Source organism: Coenobita brevimanus, chromosome 17 (assembly GCF_032717465.1).
Source record: "Coenobita brevimanus isolate Jiangsu-jjx chromosome 17, ASM3271746v2, whole genome shotgun sequence".
In the NCBI taxonomy this organism is placed as follows: domain Eukaryota; kingdom Metazoa; phylum Arthropoda; class Malacostraca; order Decapoda; family Coenobitidae; genus Coenobita; species Coenobita brevimanus.
In genome coordinates, this window is record NC_136970.1 from 3,590,796 (window position 1) to 3,609,962 (window position 19,167).

At 43.3% G+C, this 19,167-nt stretch overlaps 1 protein-coding gene across 1 annotated transcript; it reads right to left on the reverse strand.

Annotated features, from left to right (window-relative positions):
* Window positions 1-54: 54 nt before the first annotated feature.
* On the reverse strand, window positions 55-17,417 carry LOC145391227 (cytochrome P450 4C1-like). The gene is made up of 11 exons (XM_080265903.1): window positions 17,298-17,417; window positions 16,613-16,694; window positions 13,671-13,786; window positions 11,249-11,339; window positions 5,432-5,617; window positions 4,518-4,587; window positions 3,874-4,070; window positions 3,555-3,733; window positions 2,454-2,622; window positions 515-694; window positions 55-215 (listed from the first exon to the last, which is right to left on the reverse strand). Exons 1-11 carry the CDS (start codon window positions 17,415-17,417, stop codon window positions 55-57), a joined length of 1,551 nt encoding a protein of 516 aa, XP_080122029.1.
* Window positions 17,418-19,167: the final 1,750 nt, after the last annotated feature.

Sequence of the window (19,167 nt, forward strand, 5' to 3'; positions counted from 1 at the left end):
AAAGTTATGGAATGAAAGGTGTTACTTAATGAGGACAAACTATAAGGACTCTACCTATACCCTGGGAATAAGCCTGAGTGTGTTGCCATCCTCAGGCCGCAGCACCAGTTCACCCAGCACCCTGAGGTCCTCCCGGCGTGTTATGCTCTCAACCCTGTATGCTCTTAACACACTGCTCACCAATACCTTCTCCTCCAGCAGTGCAAATTTCTGACCTGATGAGAGAGGTGTGAGATAGGTGGATGGATGAGCAATGGAGTTGTAGCTGTCAGTTATTTATGTTGGTTTATTATCATAATTGCCAAAAACAGTATTTACATGATCAGCAACTGCACTCTCTTAACCACCATCATCACTGACTACACTTTCATGAACAATGTCATCATCATCATCATCATCATCATCACCATCATCCTAAATGATGAGGTGATGTACGAACCAGAAACAAGAAAAATAAGCATGAGAATGGGAGAACAATTAACAAGTCCACACTCCCCTTACCCCAGCCACTCACCAATACAATTCCTGGGTCCGGCACTGAAAGGGATGTACGCATACGGGTGTCGGCGTGCTACATTCTCCGGCAGGAAACGGTCTGGGTCATACACACTGGGGTTTGGGAACTGCTCAGGGTCACGATGAATGCTGTACACCATGATGGCTATGGTGGTGCCGGCTGGGATGCGGTAGTTGTCTGGGGAAGGACAAAATACTATGGTGCCTTTGTTCTTACCTGTCAATGATTCCTAACCCTTTTCAGTTCAGTTGATGACCAAGTGTAGTCAGATTAGCGGGGTGATTACCGTGATTACCAAGAAGACATTCCTGCCTCATAACTAAGGCATACTACATTTCATGACATTACAACACAGTACTGTAATGTATTTAAGCTGTGAGAGTGGTCCAGTTCCATCAAGAGAATACACATCAACTATAACAGGAAATACAGGCAGTCTTCATTATAAGTAAAAGGTTTGTTCTAAAATACTACAAATCTTTACACATAACTGTTGCTGTAAACTGGGACAAAGTGGGAAATCAGCTTTACAGTAATAATGCATTAAAAAATGAAAGAAAAGCATTCAGGAGCCGAATGCTAACTGCCCGCCAGAATATGCTGTTGGCCAAGTTACGGGTGCAGGCCCTCCCTGTGGGGGCAGGGAGATGGCCCCCCCCCTAGGGGGGAGATGAAGACAAAAAGAGATACCTGTAGTATGAAAGTAGGAGAACCATCAGCAGCATTACCTACTGTATAATCTTAAAACATAAATATAATACTATTAGTACCATGCACTTACTGCTCAGAATCAATCTCAAAACCATGTCATAAGTAAAAGTGATTACATCTGTGGTGGTTTTGTCAAGCGTAACTTACAGAGAAAGGTAAAATGGCAAAACAACTTTGAAGCAGATATGAGAAAGACAAGGAAACTACATGCAAAACAGCACAGAATTGGAGAATACATGCATGAAGGGAGAATAAGATGGAATGAAGTGTAGGCAAAAGCCATGATAAAGTTGTGCTGAGGTCTATCACTGTACTGAGGGTGAGAAATATATATCCTATGGAGCATCTTTCATTGAGGATGTTCTATGTATAGTAATAATTTCATTTATGAAGCATTCCTTTTATCATTCTTATGTTCAACTGGTGCTGTCTGTTAGACATTTCTACTTCAACCTAGTCTGCAGCAATTTGTGAATATGTCTCCAGTATCATGGTTGTAGCAGCCGTGGCTCAGTGGGTTAGAGCGCTCTGCTATGACCGAAGGGTCAGAGGATCGAATCCACACAAAGGTCATTGGTACCCATCAGGAAGGGCATCCGGTCATAAAATGCTACATGCTCCAATCCAAAGTCCTCTACCCAGGGGCAACGCCTTAGCCCTTCGGAGATACCTGGCGTAAAACCAAATTATTTTATTTATTTATTTTTTTCTCCAGTATCATGGTAGTTCCATTTACCTTCCATCTGAAAACATTTTCAGATCAATTAAAAGGGTCCTCCTGTCTGATATACAGTACAGTATACAGGAGTTGCATTGATGTGGTGGCTATTTGTCCCTCTCACTTTCAACATCTACCCTCTGTTCAGTGTTTGAAACCCAAGCTCTAGCAGTCTTTTAAAGTGAGTGCTGATAGAATTTCTTTCCATATCATTCTATATGTTTGCAACCTGTCTGTTTATACGGAGGACATCATGAGAATATACACACAAACCCTCCTATTCCAACACTTTAATTTTTACATGGGGCATTATCATTACTAACACTCATTTCCCATATGTACAATACCTTGTGAGCATGGAGAAATTGCTTCTGGTTTCAGCTACTATTTTCTCTCTGAAATGAAGATCCAGTCCTTCAGTGGACCTCATATGGACTGTTACTATGACATTACTATAAATTATAAGTACCTGTACGTGCTGCTACACAAATAACAATTAACACAAACCTATGACTACCTCCTCCTTCAGTTCCCGGCCTAGGAGAGGTACAGAGGGGAAGAGCCTAAGAGCCTCCTTGATGCAGTTCTCTGTGTACTTCATCTCCCGCAGGTCAGCCATTGTTGCGGCACGGTCTGAGGCACCGAATATGGAGTCCAGTTCCTCATGCACTCGTGCCTGTGGGAGAAGCAGGGGAGGGTGAGAGGTGAGAAGGCAGTTCTGCCACATCATCTAATTTATGAATTATTATTACTTCCAGTGATTCATAGTGTGATTTCAAACAGCAAGTCAGTAATGAAGCCCCTCACACCACAACCGACACTTATCTGATGCACATCACTCTGAGAGCCCTGACAGTCCCTCACCATAACCTCCAAGTATGATCTGTGGAAGTGCTTGGCTGAAATGGATGGTTTTCCAGTCCAGACAACAGCAAGAATAACAACAACTACAATAGCTTCTATGTGTAAACTCCAAATTAAACCCCAACTGTTACACTGAAGCCGTGTGATTAGATGCTGTTTACATCATAGGAACTTTTACATTCAGAGACCACAAACCACACTAGCATGTATAGATCTTTTCACTTGATGGCAGATTTCCACATGTTGCAAACCTTAGCCATTAACCTCATCATCATCATCTGTCATGAAGGTCAATATGCAAGGCCTCACCTGACAGCATCCTTGATCTGCCTCTTGGGCATTCTTCCCTTCACATTCATACCTCAGACCCTCCTCAACAAGTCCCCCTCACCTCTTCTTGAGGGATGTTCAAACCATCTCAATCTACCAGTTAGCATACTATATTTTAAGCCAAATCTATCTTGTTGCACACAATTCTCAGTTCTATCATTCAGTGAGACCCTACTCATTTATCTCAACATTTTCATTTCTGTGTGTTGCATGCACCATTTTGCACACTGTCTCTGGCTCCCTTATTTGCTGCTAACATACACATTTATGCTACTGTACATATTTGCCACTGGGCTTATTTTACTACTGTCTGTGTTTGTATTACTGGTCCACATGCATTTAACAACCTAATTTCGCAAGATTTTATTCAGCTGAGAATCCAGACCAACTGATGTGATAAGGCTCTGATTTCACCTGTATTTCTGGATAACAGCCAAGGAGATACAGTGTCCAGTTGATGGCAGAGGCAGTGGTGTCATGTCCTTCAAACATAAACGTGTCTACCTCCTCCCTGATGTCCTCATTACTCAGCCCAGCACCTCCTGCAGATGCCTCCAGCAGCAGGTCCAGGAAGGCCAGACGCTGCTTTTGACCTGAGGAGAGGAATGGAAAGTATCACAGTTTACTGAACAAATGTTGTTTGCAGGCCCTGAAGAGTGACTGATCTGCAAGGCTGAAGAATACCATTCTGTCACTTAATTAACAAAACACATCAGTCACTATCCATACTCACCAATTCCCTCATCCCCAACTTTTCCTTGAGTATTCCTGGTCTGCCACAGCTTGCGTCGTGTTTGTATGGCATGGTATGAGAAAGAGTGGAGTGTATCTAAACAGGCCTGCTCTTCTCTGCCCGAACCCAGCAGATTATACAAAGTGTTGGGGTGCAGCCATGGGCGCACTTGACGACGACGAACTAAGGTGCTGATCCTTGATGCCAGTAAAATGGATAAAAGGGAAATATCATTATCATCATCATCATTATACATCATAATACAATTCTTCCTCCTCCTCCCTATCACCACCACCACCACCACCACCATCATCAACCATCTTTATTCCCACCAACATGTAAGGTGAGGAAAGATCAAGATGTAATGTAAGGACTAAGAATGCATGGAAAATCTGTTGTGCTCCACTGGGCTTAATACTGATCTGATCTTCTGAAGAAAATGTATCTCTATATCTGTCAATCAACGGGAGCTAGCCACAGACACAATGACAGACTGAGGTACTGATCCTTGGGGTTAAGGAGAGTGATGAGTGTAGTGGAGCTAAGGATAAGAATATATGACAAAATTTACTGCAATAAGTGCCTATTTCATAGTACCAAGAGTTTTGTAAATACTATACTGTACATATCCTAAGTGTACTTACCTCTTGACCGCCCTCACATACTCTGATTCACTGTTGTCTTGAGCGCTGATGTTGATCCCCATGGCTGTCTCTGTGGATACAGTTTATATTATGGTATTACATTATCCCTGACCCTACCAAACACCACAGGATGGCATATTAACACACCTAATGGAGAAAAATAATTGATTACAGTAATTACCAATGATTACAACAATTATGACAATAAACCAGAATTCAAATTCTCCAGATGTACAGGCACAGTGCAGTACTGTGTTAAGATTTTAATTGATTATGTACCAGACACATACTATGATACAAGAATTATAACCACCATTATCATCATATCATAAATAACAACAATACTCCATTATTAAAATGTTTTATTTTTGCAGCCTATCTCCTTAAGAGGTCTCCATGATACTGAAAGTGTAAATGAAGCCTGTATCAAAGAACTCCAGTACGAAAAGTACATTGTACAGTGATTACAATAATCAAGTGACAGCAAGAATAAACTAAAAGAGGTCAGCATATTGTATACATTAATAAGTCAAGACTTGGAATGAGGTCATACAGTGTGATATCAAGGATAAAGGACTGAATAAAGAGGCTGCTGGAGATGAAGCAGCATAGAGTGGAGCCATTAGGTGATCAAGGCAGATGATTGCAAGCATGCTGTAGCTTTTATAAAAGAAATTAAATGAAACAAAATGAAAACCTACTGACCGCAGATAATGTTATGAGCACACATTGTGAGTGAGGTTTTATAATATAAAGAAAACGGTCTGACAATAGCTATGGGAAAAACAAAAAAAAGATGTCAGCAGGCTAACAACAAATGTCACAGGAACAGAGTAATGCAGTGAAAAGTTATGAGAAAAATAAAATTAGTCTGAAACTCACTTTTAAAAAGTGGAGGGGGGGGGGGTGCTCACCACAGATGATGTCGAGGGTACAGAGTGTAACGAAAGGGAAGATGTTGAGTGGTCGTTGTCCAGCAGCATCCCTCAGTCGTGCCACCATCTTGGCACTCTGCTGGTTGAACACCTCTACAAACCCCTCCAGGATCTTGAAGTGGAAGGCTGGGGTCAGCAGCTTCCGCCGGGCATGCCATTTACTGCCTGAGGGGAAATTGGGATGGGAATAAATGGTGTCAGTTAATTTGTTCTTGCTCCTTTGATATGGAAAGGCCTAAGACTAGATTTCCATAGTCCATTTAGGGAGAGATGTCCAGTCTACTTGCCTTGATGCCATTTTATGATAAGAAAACCTCCAGTCAATTTGGGGACTAACCCTATGCAACACTATTACTCCAAATGAGACATTTTAGCCATTGGAATGAGTGAAGAGATATTCCTTGAGGAAATACAGACATGAAAATGTACACAGAGAGGGTTTCAAAGAAGGACTTTGAAGTAAGACTAAGATAATATTGGAAGAAGCATACTATATGTGATATGAAAGAGGAAAGTGGAACAGTGCATTCACAAGAGAGACAGAAAGAAGAAGTGACATGCATGAGAGAATGAGGGAGTCTGTAGGCAATTTTGTTATGGCCATCTACTGTCAGGGGGGTTCCCTGGAAGGTGTAATTTAGGCATCAGGAAGTATGACAATAACAAATGATGATGATGATGATAATGATACGTTGATGATGATGAACCAGAAAACTATTAGGGCAAAGTTAATACTGTGAATCAACCATTATTGTTTATAATGATCCTTGAAGCTCTCTCACATGAAATTCAAACTAGACCCCTTGGCAGGTGCTGTATGCTGATGACTTGGTGTCGACAGTGATGTATGTGATGGTGGTAGAGGGAAGACTTAAGAATGGAAGGGATACTGAACTTGAGTTTGGGGAGGCAATGAACTTGATTGTGTGCAACACTCACTTTAGGAAAGGAGAGAGTAGGTTGATTACATACGGGTCTGGGGGAAACAGCAGCCAAAAAGACTATTTCCTGGTCGGGAGGGCTGATAGGTTAGTGAGGGATGTTAAAGTTATAGGGAGTGAGGAGTGTCTGAAGCAACACAAGTTATTGATATGTGACATGGTGCTTAAGGAGAAATGGGGAAGAGGAAAGGATGCTCGAGTTTGGGGAGGCAATGAAAATGATTGTGTGAAACACAGGTTACTACATGACAGTACTGTGATACCAACTCTAACATATGGAAGTGAAGCTTGGACCTTGTTGGAGGGACAGAAGTCAACAGTGAGAGCAGTGGAAATGAGTTATTTGAGAGAAGCATGTGGAGTCACATGGAGAGACAGACTGACAAATGAGGAAGTGAAGGATCATTGTGGTGTGGATGTGGATGTGATAGGAAGCATTAGGAGAAACACACTGAGCTGGTTTGGCCATATGGAAAGGACGGAGTGAGAGACTAATGAGGAGAGTGTATGTGAGTGAGGTGGAGGGGAGGAGACGGAGGACAAGGATGAGATGGAGGGATGGAGTGGAGAGGTATATGAGATAGGGGTGTGTGAACTGGAAGCAGGGCAGTGAAATGGCGGGGTACAGGGCGGCATGGAGGTGATTTGTTTGTAGCCACCCCTTACGGGATTAAGGCGTCTGGCAATAGATAGATATATAGAAACACATATTTTAGGAAAAGAGAGAGTATGCTGATTACATACAAGTCTCGGGAAAATAGCAGCCAGACAGACTATTTTCTGGTCAGGAGGGCTGATAGGAGGTTAGTGAGGGACATTAAAGTTATAGGGAGTCAGGAGTGTGTGCAGCAAAACAAGTTATTGATTTGTGACATGGTACTTAAGAAGCAGGTGATGAAAAAGAGGACCTATGGACCTAGGACAAAAATATGGAAGTTCAAAAACCAAGCAGTATGGGATACCTTTTATAACAGGATGAGTAGAGTGGTGGCTGAACAGGGAGACATTGACAGAAGTGTTCATGAACAAGAGAGCCCTCAGGAACAACCTTTTGAGAGTTGCTGATTCAGTGTCAACAGATAAGGGGCACCCCAAGACATAAAGTAAATTAGTGGGGGGATGGGGGTGTAGAAGCTGCAGTTAAGGAGAAAAGAAGGCTTTTCCAGGAATGAAAAAAGGGTAGTAACAAAGAAGAACGCTTGGCTGCCAAGTGTATGGGTAGAAAAGGGGTTTACAGGGCGAGGTCTGAGTCTTGCAGACTTTTACTCGATAATCTAAATACTGCTGTGTGAATAGGAAGAATATGATATATAATGAATGGTGGCAAATCTGATGATGAGGGAGAACAGGGATATCATAGGTGAGCAGTGTATGAAAAATGATGAAGGAAGGGTAGTGGTGAACAGCGAGGATACTAAAGATGCCCGGAGAGAGCATTACAACTGGTTGTTGAATGAGTTTAACTGGGACAGGGAAAGTTTGATGTTGGCAGATCCAGTGTTTGGCCCTTGGCCTTTGATTGACACTGCCACCGTGAGCAGGGCAATAGGCAGGATGCAGGTGAGGAAGGCAGCAGGTGTATCTGGGTTGACTTCTGAAATGCTGAAAGCCTCAGGAGACACAGGAGTGGGGTTAGTCACTGACATGATTAATATGATAATATGTGAGTGTGTTGTCCCAGATGACTGGCTGAAGGGTATAACTGTAAATGTGTACAAGGGGGAGGGCAATGCCCTGGAAAGAGGAAATTATAGAGATATAAAGCTTTTGAACCAGATACTGATGGTAATGGAGAGAGTTCTAGACAGTATGATTAGAGAAAGAGTAAATACTGATGAGATGCTGTTTGGGTTCATGCCAGTCACAAGGACCACTGATGCCACATTCATTGTTCAACAGCTTCAGGAAAAATATATAGGAAAGAAAAGGGAACTGTGCTTTGTTTTTGTTGCTTTGGAGAAGGCCTTTGACAAAGTCCCTAGAGAGGTGGTGAAGTGGGCAATAAGAAAGCTTGGGATCAAGGAGTGGCTGGTTAGGGTGGTTATGGCCACATATGTGGGTGTTCACACCCAGGTAAGGGTGACTGGAGATTTGAGTGGTTAGTTTTCTGTATATGTTGGTGTGCATCTGGGGTCAGTCTTGAGCCCCCTGTTGTTCTTCATGGTACTTGAAGTCCTCTCACCTGACTGCAGAAATGGACTCCCATGGAAGATGTTGTTTGCTGATGATTTGGTGTTCACTGCACAGAATGAAAAGGAGGCGGAGGAAAGATTTGGCAAGTGGAGAGATGGTGCATGGCACAAGGGTTTAAGAGTAAATGCAGATAAAATAAAAGTGATGGTATCTAGGGCTGACGGTGGTACTGCCAAAGAAGGAGAGCGACCATGTGCAATTCCCCCAAAGGACGTGAGAAGTAATTTCATCTTGTGCAGTGTTTGTGGTAAGTTGGTGCATAAGAGATGTAGTGGTATTAGAGGTAGACTGCAAGATAATGCTGATTTCATGTGTATGATGTGTTGGAGAGAGTATGTGGAGACTGTCAGGCACGAAAGAACTGAACTTGCTGGTGAGTCTCTTGAGTGTATGAAAGAGTTTTGTTATTTGGAAGACATATTAAATGCTGGAGGTGGGGCTGGAGCTAGCTCTGTGGGTAGAGTTAGGAGTGGTTGGAAGAAGGTCAGGGAGCTGTTGCCTCTCCCGACACTGAGAAGGCTCTCCCTCTGTGCTAAGGATTCTTTGTATGTGGCATGTGTTAGGAGTGTAGTAGTAGTAGTACAGTAGTTGACCCTAGGCAGTCTGGCCAAACAGCCTAGGTCCCTAAGGAAGGCCACGGCTGAGACCGGGCTTTCCCACAGCGCTCTCATGGAGTGTAAACTCTGTTGCTGGTGCACATGATTGTGTGCAATGCAGTCTTCCATAATGTGCATAACAGTATGGGGTGCTGTGCTGCAAAATGGAGAGACATCAGCAACTGAGTCATCCAGCCTCTTCTGATAACTCAAGAGGGTTTGATGATGCCCAAATCTCAGCCTGGCCAGGTGGACCCTGTCCTCATGATGGAGGTAAGATTCAGAAGGATGGATATCAGGAGGCTGTACATGCAGCTGTGTGTTGTCTTTGATTGACTGAATATGGTAGTGAGACCTGGGCAGTAAAGGAAGAGGATATTCGCAGGCTCAAATGTATAGAAATGACAATGATTACCGGTAAGTGGATGTGCAGTGCATCCCTGAGTTCAAGGCCTGGGGGGCTAAGTTTATGATGGAAGAGTTGAGGATGGGACTAGAATGTATTGGTGCTGTGATGAGGAGAGGTAGATTGAGGTGGTCTGGGCATATGGAGAGGATGGGGGATGATAATTGGGTGCAAAAAGTGAGAAGTGTTAATGTTAGGGGTAGGGCTGTGAGAGGCAGACTGAAAAAGACCTGGGATGAGGTCACTGAGCATGACCTCAGGGATATGAGACTGAATAGGAAGGCTGCTAGAGATCAAGCACCATGGATAACTGCCATTTGGTGACCAAGGCTGACACATGAAAGCATGTTGGAGCCTTCAAAAACAAAACCAAATGAAAGATGGAATGAGATACAAGTCTGAAAGTAAATGTGGATACAATAATAGTGAATAACTAGGACAGGTGGTGGTGCTGTCACAGCAGGAGTATGATGATGCACAGTTTGCTACAAGGATGTGGTAAATACCTCCATATAGTGCAGTGTTTGTAATAACTGGGTACATAAAAGATGTAGTGATATTTGGGGTGGGCTGCAAATTAATGCTGACTTTGAGTTTGTGGTATGTAAACTACAGCATACTGAAGGAGATGGGTCGGAAACAATTATGTTTGTGGGGAAGCCTGCTTAGTGTGTGGAGCTGTTTTGATATTTGGGGGACATGACATTTGCTGAAGGTGGGGCCGGAGCTAGCTCTATGACTATGATGAGTGGTTGAAAGAATTTCAGAGAGTCATTGCCCCTCCTGACACTGAGAGGGCTCTTGCTCTGTGCTAAGGGGTCCTTGTATGCAGCATGTGTTAGGTGTGTAATGCTCTACACTAGTGAGACTTGGGCAGAAGAGGAGGAGGATATTTGTATCCTAGAAATACAGATATGAGAATGATGCAATGGATGTATAGTGTGTCCTTGAATGACATGTCTGGGGGGGGGGACTGTGAATAAAGAGTTGAGAGGAAGGATAGGTTCTGAATGTAGTAATGTGATGAGAAAAGGAAGACTGAGATGGTCATGACATGTAAGGAGGATGGAGGATGAAAACTGTGTGCAGAGGGTGAGAGGTGTGAATGTTGCAGGTAAAGTTGTTAGAGGCAGACTAAAACAGACTTGGGATGAAATCATATACATGTAGTTTGATCAGGGATGAGGGACAGAACAGAATGGCCAGAGATCATGCAGCATGGAAAGCCACCATCAGGTGACCAAGGCTGACACATGCAAGCATGTTGGAGCCTTTCCAACAAAACAAACTGTATGGAAGGTGTTAAATGAGACAGTTTCTAGCACTTTCAGTCTAAAAGATATTTCCCATGTACTATAATAATAATCTGGTGACTGCCACAATTACATATGAGAGCAGTTACAGTGCTGAAAACATTTATTATAGTACAGCAAGAAGCACTGCCTAAATATTTAATCCATATCACTGGGCTGGTAGGATGAGGATACAGAGTGTACGGAAGTCAGTAACAATTAATATACGGTATCTGTTTTTAAAAATCTCTTTTACAAGATGGACCAATGATGACTGAAGTCCTAATTGCAAGAATCATTTCACAAGGATATAATTATATTGAATGTACTAATGTATCACTGAAGGGTAAGTGAGACAGTTAACCCACCAGTGGATGTGAGAAGGCCGGTACCCAGCCAGGGTTGTAAAAAAGTGTACTCTTGGCTCTTTACTAGATGGCGCTGGCTGCCCAAGATCACCTGAAGTAGCACACATAAGGGATGAATGAAAAGATAGCCATGAATGCTATCCCACAATATGCTCTTTTACTCTATGGATATTTTTTCCCACGTACTGTGCCTATGTAACCTGACTTGTGTCATACCAACCTGCCATATTAAATGATTTCATCTCTATCTTTCTTAGCATCTAAAAAATTGTCATAGTACAAGGAAAGCATGAGGTACAAAAATCACCATCTAAGAGAATGTGTAAAGGTGTTTCTTACCATTAAACATTTCCTCTGATTCTCAGAGGGTAACAGACTAATGGATGACATCCTGGGGGATTATAAAGACAAAGATTGAAAATATTTACAGCTGTTCTTGCTACTGCTAAATCTTAATCTGTCTGGCCAATCAAACCTGTCAACCACAGGCAAGCAACTGCTTCCATGGGACTGTCCTTCAGGTACACTATGGGACATTCACTTTGTATATACATACAGTACAGTACAGTACTGTATGCACATATCTTCGCTCCATTTTTGAAGACTCCAACATACTTGCATGTGTTGGCCTTGGTCACCTAATGGTGGCTCTCCATGCTGCTCAATCTTCCCGATTTAGTTCCTTATCCCTGAGGTCACACTCAATGACCATGTCTCAGGTCTTTTTCGGTCTACCTCTAGCAACCCTACCCATGACATTAATGCTTCGCATTTTCTGCACCCAGTTATCATCCCCCATCCTCTCCACATACCCAAACCATCTCGATCTATCCCTCTTCATCACAACACCAACACACTCCAATTCCGTCCTACCTCTCAACTCTTCCACATAAACTTGGACCCCCAGGCCTCCCACTCAGGGATGCACTGCACAACCATCTAATCATTGCCATTTCTGTACGTTTGAGCCAGCGAATATCCTCTTTCTTTACTGCCCAGGTCTCACTACCATACAGCATTACACTCTTAACACATACCACATACAGTACAAAGATCCTTTGGCACAGAGGAAGAACCCTTTCAATGTCAGGAGAGGCAACAGCTCCCTGAACTTCTTCCAACCACTCCTCACTCTAGCCACAGAGCTAGCTCCAGCCCCACCTCCAGCACATAATGTCTCCCAAACAACAAAACTCTTCCACACACTCAAGGGGCTTACCAGCAAGTTCAGTCCTTTCATGCCTGGCAATATCCACCTGTTTTCCCCAACACACCACACATATGAAATCATCGTTATCTCACAGCCTACCTCTAATACCACTACATCTCTTATACACCAACTTATCACAGACACTGCACAAGATGGAATTATTCCCATGTCCTTATGGGAAATCGCACATGGCCACTCCCCCTCTTCTTGCCATTTAAAATATTTTCCTTAAAAATTATCACAAAATTTATCAAAACCCAAAAGAAGGGGGCTAAGAAAGCCTCTTCCTCTCCTGCCCTCATGTCTATTGCGAATTTGTGTGTAAGAGCATTTTAATCTACAATGGCACTGGTTTGTACAAGTAAAATTTGTCCCTTTGCAATGTTGAAGCCCTTCAATCTGATGACATTTTTTAAATACTGTACTACCTTTAAACAATTTTATTCAGACCAGACAAAGTTTTCTTAAGTGGAGGGGTTAGATACAGCCTTTGTTAACCCCTTCAGCATGAAAGGCCTTTCTAAAGTTGTGTAAAATTGCCTGGAAGGTGCATGAACAAACCAAACAGACATCACCAAATTCAAGGGGTTAGGGAGAGAAGTAACAAATAAGGGATACTTTCTGTAATGCAAAACAACAGCAACAACTATAGTCAATTTGTACTGTCTGGGGGAATTGGGTCACTCCTACAACTCATTACTAAGTCGTGGTTGCATGATATTCGATGAGCCTTCATTATGAGGTAGAAATGAATCTCTATGGTTACTAATCATATTAACACTTCAATCTTACAAACACTTAGCTATGAACTGAGCAAGAATGGGTTAGATATCTCTGTCAGGTTTGAGTGAAGGCTCTCTATCTATCTATAGTTTCAGGCCTTAATCCTGTAAGGGGTGGTCACAAACAAATCACCTCCATGTCACCCTACCCTCTACCACTTGGTTGCCCTCCCTCCAACTCACAACTCCCTCTCTCATTACATCTCTCCACTTCATCCTTCCCTCCTCATTCTCCCTCCTCCTCCTCCTCCTCTTTCACTCCACCTCATCCTTGGTCTCTCCATCTACCTCTCTCACTCCACTTCATCCTCAGTCTCCCCCTCCTCCTCTCCCACTCACTCAATGCACTCTTCTGGACGGTCTCTCATTCTCCAGCCTCCCTACATGGCAAACCCAAGTACAGTAAACACACAACAGTAAACATGCATACCTCTGCCTGATGACACTTTAACAGTTGTACCACAGGGACGAAACCCAACCACACCCGTATTATAGGTGCGTGTTTACTCCATATGCTGGACCGCCCTGTGATGGTCTGGAACAGTCCTGGAATGTAGTACAAATTTCTTTATCCACTGGGGGGGGGGTACTGTCAAAGAAGAGGGAGGGTGGCCATGTGCAATTTGTCACAAGGGCATGGGAAGTAATTCCATCTTGTGCTGCGTTTGTGATATGTGAGTGCATAAGAGATGTAGTAGTACTAGTGGTAGACTGCGAGATAATGCTGATTTTATGTGTGCGGTGTGTCAGGGAGAGCAATGGAGATTGTCACGTGTGAATAGCCACCCTTTACAGGATTATGGCGTCTGGCAATAGATAGATAGATAGATAGAAAAGATTGAACTTGCTGGTGAGTCTCTTGAGTGTGTGGAAGAGTTTTGTTATTTAGGAGACATATTATGTGCTGGAGGTGGAGCAGCAGCTGGCTCTGTGCCTAGAGTGAGGAGTGGTTGGAAGAAGTTCAGGGAGCTGTTGACTCTCCTGACATTGAGGGGGCTCTCCCTCCGTACTAAGGGATCTTTGTATGCAGCATGTGTTTGGAGTGTAATGCTGTATGGTAGTGAGACCTGGGCAGTAAAGGAAGAGGATATTCGCAGGTTCAAATGCACAGAAATGGCAATGATTAGGTGGATGTGCAGTGTGTCTTTGAGTGCAAGGCCTGTGCGGGTGAGGGGGCTACGTTTACGATGGAAGAGTTGAGAGGTAAGATGGGACTGGAGTGTATTCGTGTTGTGATGAAGAGAGGACGCTGCCAGAGATCAAGCACCATGGAGAGCCACCATTAGGTGACCTAGGCTGATGCATGCAAACATGTTGGAACCTTGAAAAACGAAAATGAAAACGAAACGAAACTTCAACTACTTCCACCACTTTAACCACTTAAATAAATTCACTTTACTATATATGCCGGCTCAATCCATGATCGTTTGGAACAGTCCTGGAAGGTGGAACTAATTTCTTTTGCCATTTCACTGTAACCACTTTAACGACTTTAAGATTGAAAGGGTTATTGACTACACACACACACACACACACACACACACACACACACACACACACACACACACACACACACACACACACAAGATATAAAAGTGAAAGTGCAAGAAGTGTATAAATTACTGGAAACTCAAGATGTTAGGAAAGCCCCAGGACCGGATGGCATCTCTAACTGGGTACTGAAGGAATGGAGAGAACAACTGGCGGGTAAGATTTACAGTTTGTATGTTCTCTGGAAGAGGGAAAGTGCCTCGAGGATGGAAGAGGGCAAACGTGGTACCAATTAATAAGAGAGGAAACAGGGAAGAACCCCTGAATTATAGACCAGTGTCCCTGACCAGCATGGTCACAAAATTGTGCGAGAATCCTGAAAGATAGATGGATAAATATCTGCTGAAAGAGATGAACGTTTCGGCTGAAAGTCAGTTTGGATTCAGAAGTGGAAGGTCATGTGTTTCCAACTTGTTGAGCTTTTACTCAAGAGCGATCGACGTGTTACAGGAGAGAGACGGTTGAGTGGATTGTGTGTATTTAGATTTGGAGAAGGCCTTCGACAAGGTACCCCATAAGCAACTATTGTGGAAACTGGAGCATATAGGAGGACTGAAGGGAAACCTCCTAGAGTGGATGAGAGACTTCTTGAGAGACAGACAAATGAGGACAGTAATAAAGGACAGGATGTCTGGATGGAGGGAAGTAACAAGTGGAGTCCCACAAGGCTCCGTGTTAGCGCCAGTAATGTTCCTGATTTACGTAAACGATATGGAAGATGGAATAAACAGTTATGCATGTCTGTTTGCAGATGATGCAAAAATGCAAAGATCTTGAGGAAAGTAGAAGTTGAGGAAGACTGTAAAATGCTGCAGGAGGATCTGGATAGGATACATGATTGGAGCCGGATGTGGGAAATTAAATTCAACGCAAAAAAAAAAAAATATATATATATATATATATATATATATATATATATATATATATATATATATATATATATATATATATATATATATATATTGGAAATGGCTAAAAGTACCAAGAGGACATCACTGAATTATTTAATCGGTAATGAACCAATCACAAAAGCGAGAGAAGAGAATGATTTGGGAGTGAGAGTCCAGGATAGTTTGTCACCGGAAAAACACATTAACAAGACAGTTACAGTAGAGAGACTTATACACTCTTGACTAACATCAGCGTAGCATTTCATTACATGGATGAGGAGATAATGAAAAAATTGATAGTGGCCACGATTCGCCCCAGGTTAGAATATGCAGCAGTAGTGTGGTCCCCACACAAAAAGAAAGATATAAACAAGACTGAGAGAATACAAAGAACAGCAACCAAGATGGTCCCCAGCCTGGCAGATTTGTCGTACAGAGAGAGCTTGGAAAAGCTGGATTTGCTTTCCTTAGAGGAAAGTAGAGAGAGGGGCGACATGATTGCAGTGTTCAGGGCCATGACGGGAGTAGATAAAACTGACAGAGATCTGTTTGTATGGGATACGAGAGTAACAAGAGGACATGGAATGAAACTGAAGAAACCAAGCTGCTTGAAGTATATCAAGAAATATAGTTTTCCTTACAGAAGCATAGATTTGTGGAATAGCCTGGACAAAGAGATCGTCCAGTCTAAAAACTTAAACGAGTTTAAAGCAAAATTTAACTTATTGAGAGACAGAGACGGGACCCCAGGAGCGTGGCTCATTTCCTGTATATCACAACTAGGTAAACACACACACACACACACACACACACACACACATACACACACACACATACACACACACACACACACACACACACACACACCACTACCTCCATCACCACCACCAGCCTGATCTTACATACTAGAAGGGTCAATCACATAACTTACTCCACGGCTCTACGTTGATATCCAGTGCATTTCCCACGACAGGTAAGGTTTTGGGGCCGGGGATCTGGTCAATGAGCCACACCTGGTGATAAAATGAAAAGGAATTAAATACAAAACTTAATTTCCTCCCTCTCAAGACGATTAGGTTGGGGTGGGTTGGGTTAGATTAGGTTAGGTTAGGTTAGGTTAGGTTGGGTTGGGTTGGGCTGGGTTGGGTTGGGTTGGGTTGGATTAGGTTGGGTAGGGTAAGGTAGGGTAGGGTAGGGTACAGTCACTATTTTCCCATTCACGTTTGAAGAAAATTTACAACTGGCGAAATACAATGATAACCCCATCCCTACTAGTGAGTGTTTCAGATGGTTCGATTTTTCCGCTATGTATTCGTTCAATTTTGGGAAGATTCTCTCTCTCTCTCTCTCTCTCTCTCTCTCTAAAACTTGGCTTAAAGTTGTCATCTCTCCATCTTCAATGCTGAGAAGAATATGTTAAAAGTGAAATATGATGTTAGTCACGATGAAGCACTGTGGAAAAGATGTAGAGTCGTAGCACTGTCAATGAGCTATCTGAAGTAAGCTGCAGAAAGAGCAAAAATGTGGGCCAGGTTAAGGTGAAAAAGGTACTGTACACCCATTTTTATTTCAATTTTAGCCATACTCCGCATCACCTGCTCGTCTTCCGCGCTTACCTTGTGACGCCACCGAAGCAGGGGGACTAATGAGACGGCTGCTAGGAGGGTGAGGGCTACGTAGGCTGCTAGTCCAGTGCCCCAATCTATTAATTCGTCTCGTAGCCAAGATGACACCATGCTGAGACTGGATATACTGTAGATGGACAGAGACATACAGATAGATGGATAGATAGATAGATAAAAAGACAGACAGATAGGTAGACAGATAGACTGACAGAGATAGACAGACACAGATAGAGATGCAGATAGATATACAGACAGACAGATTGACAGATAGGTACACAAAAAGTTAGACAGACAGACAGATAATGATAAACCGATACAGCATAACAATAGTAAAGACATCGCAGCGGAAATATGCACAACAGTACCCACCACAACTACAAGGGTAATAAACTGAACATATATTACACAGCACTTCTCTTGCACTCCGCGGGGCAATCTCTCATGTTTACTGCTCATCACCCTTATCAATGCCTACTCTGCGACACTTCCTTCTCCCACTGCCACGCTTAGGGCCACACCATCAGACGCAGCAGCCCCCAAAAACACACTGAATACAGCTACGTGATTTTCTAGTGGAGAGATATTAACATACCACGTTGTATGCGTGGTGTTTTATAATATGGGAAAAGCATGGATTATTACAGGGGAAAAAAAAAATCAATTAATTCCTTGCCGGGTTTAAGCGATGGACATTTTTACTTGGCGTTCGTACTGTTATGCGCCTGGCCACCTGACACGAGAAGTTATACTCAAAAATTTCGCTATCCTATGGCAAGGTGTAGCTCTACGTGTGTTTTGAATGGAATACCCCGCAGTCATTAGTTGAGGTATGTGGATTTTTGGCACATTCCTCTTTTGTTGTTGTTGTTGCGGTGGTGGTGGTGGTCCCAGGCTCATTCTAGACGTGAACTCGGTGGACTGCAGGCTTAAGGCCCTCTCCCACTTCGGCGTAAATAGGCAATTTTCATGGCCGAAGTCGGTGATGTGTCGACCACTCTGACCAAGAATCGTGGTGTCGGCGTAATACCGGCGACACCAATACGACAAAACGCCGACACCTCGGCGGAGTATATGATATAACCGGCGACTAGTAGCCGACATATCGCCGATATGTCGGCGTAATGCGCAAGCATTATTCTAAATTCAAATTTTAACGTTTTTTTTTTACGGCGATTCAACGGCGATAAAGGTACAACGGCGGCGTGCTGTCGACGATGTATCGTCGTTATGTCGGCGAATGCATTGGCGCAAGAGGCACGACGTTATTCCTCTGAGTTCGCCTACATGTCGGCGATATATCACCGACATTCATAAGATGAAATATTACTGTCGCACAACCCGGTACGTATCGTACGGTTTACGTAGGCTATGTCGTATTAACCTCACCGATGCATCGCCGATACATTGCCAACGTTTCGCCGTATGACCGTACGACAGCTCAACGTTTTTTTTCACCGCCGGCGCCTCGCCAATGTCGGCGATCATACGCGGTTTATACGCCGGGTAATCGCCGACGTCGCTGAGGCGTCGCCTTGTTGTTGACGACTAATCTGCGAAATTTTACAAAATCGTGGAGGGCCACAACGTTTTCATGCAGCATGAAAACGTCGTGGCCCCCCACGACAAATTTCCACCTCGTGCGACGTATTGGCGACATGCCACGAATGGACAAGATTTTGATCACGAATACCCACGATTAGGGATTTTTGACACATCGTGACTTTATCTTCCCCACTTTCGCCGAAGTGGGAGAGGGCCTTTAAGCTACCCCCCTACCATCTTCATGACAAGGGATAGGGAGGGAACTTAATGATGTTTTTGTTAACCGTGTCTTGTTGTATCGGTGCTACCACGTGAAGGT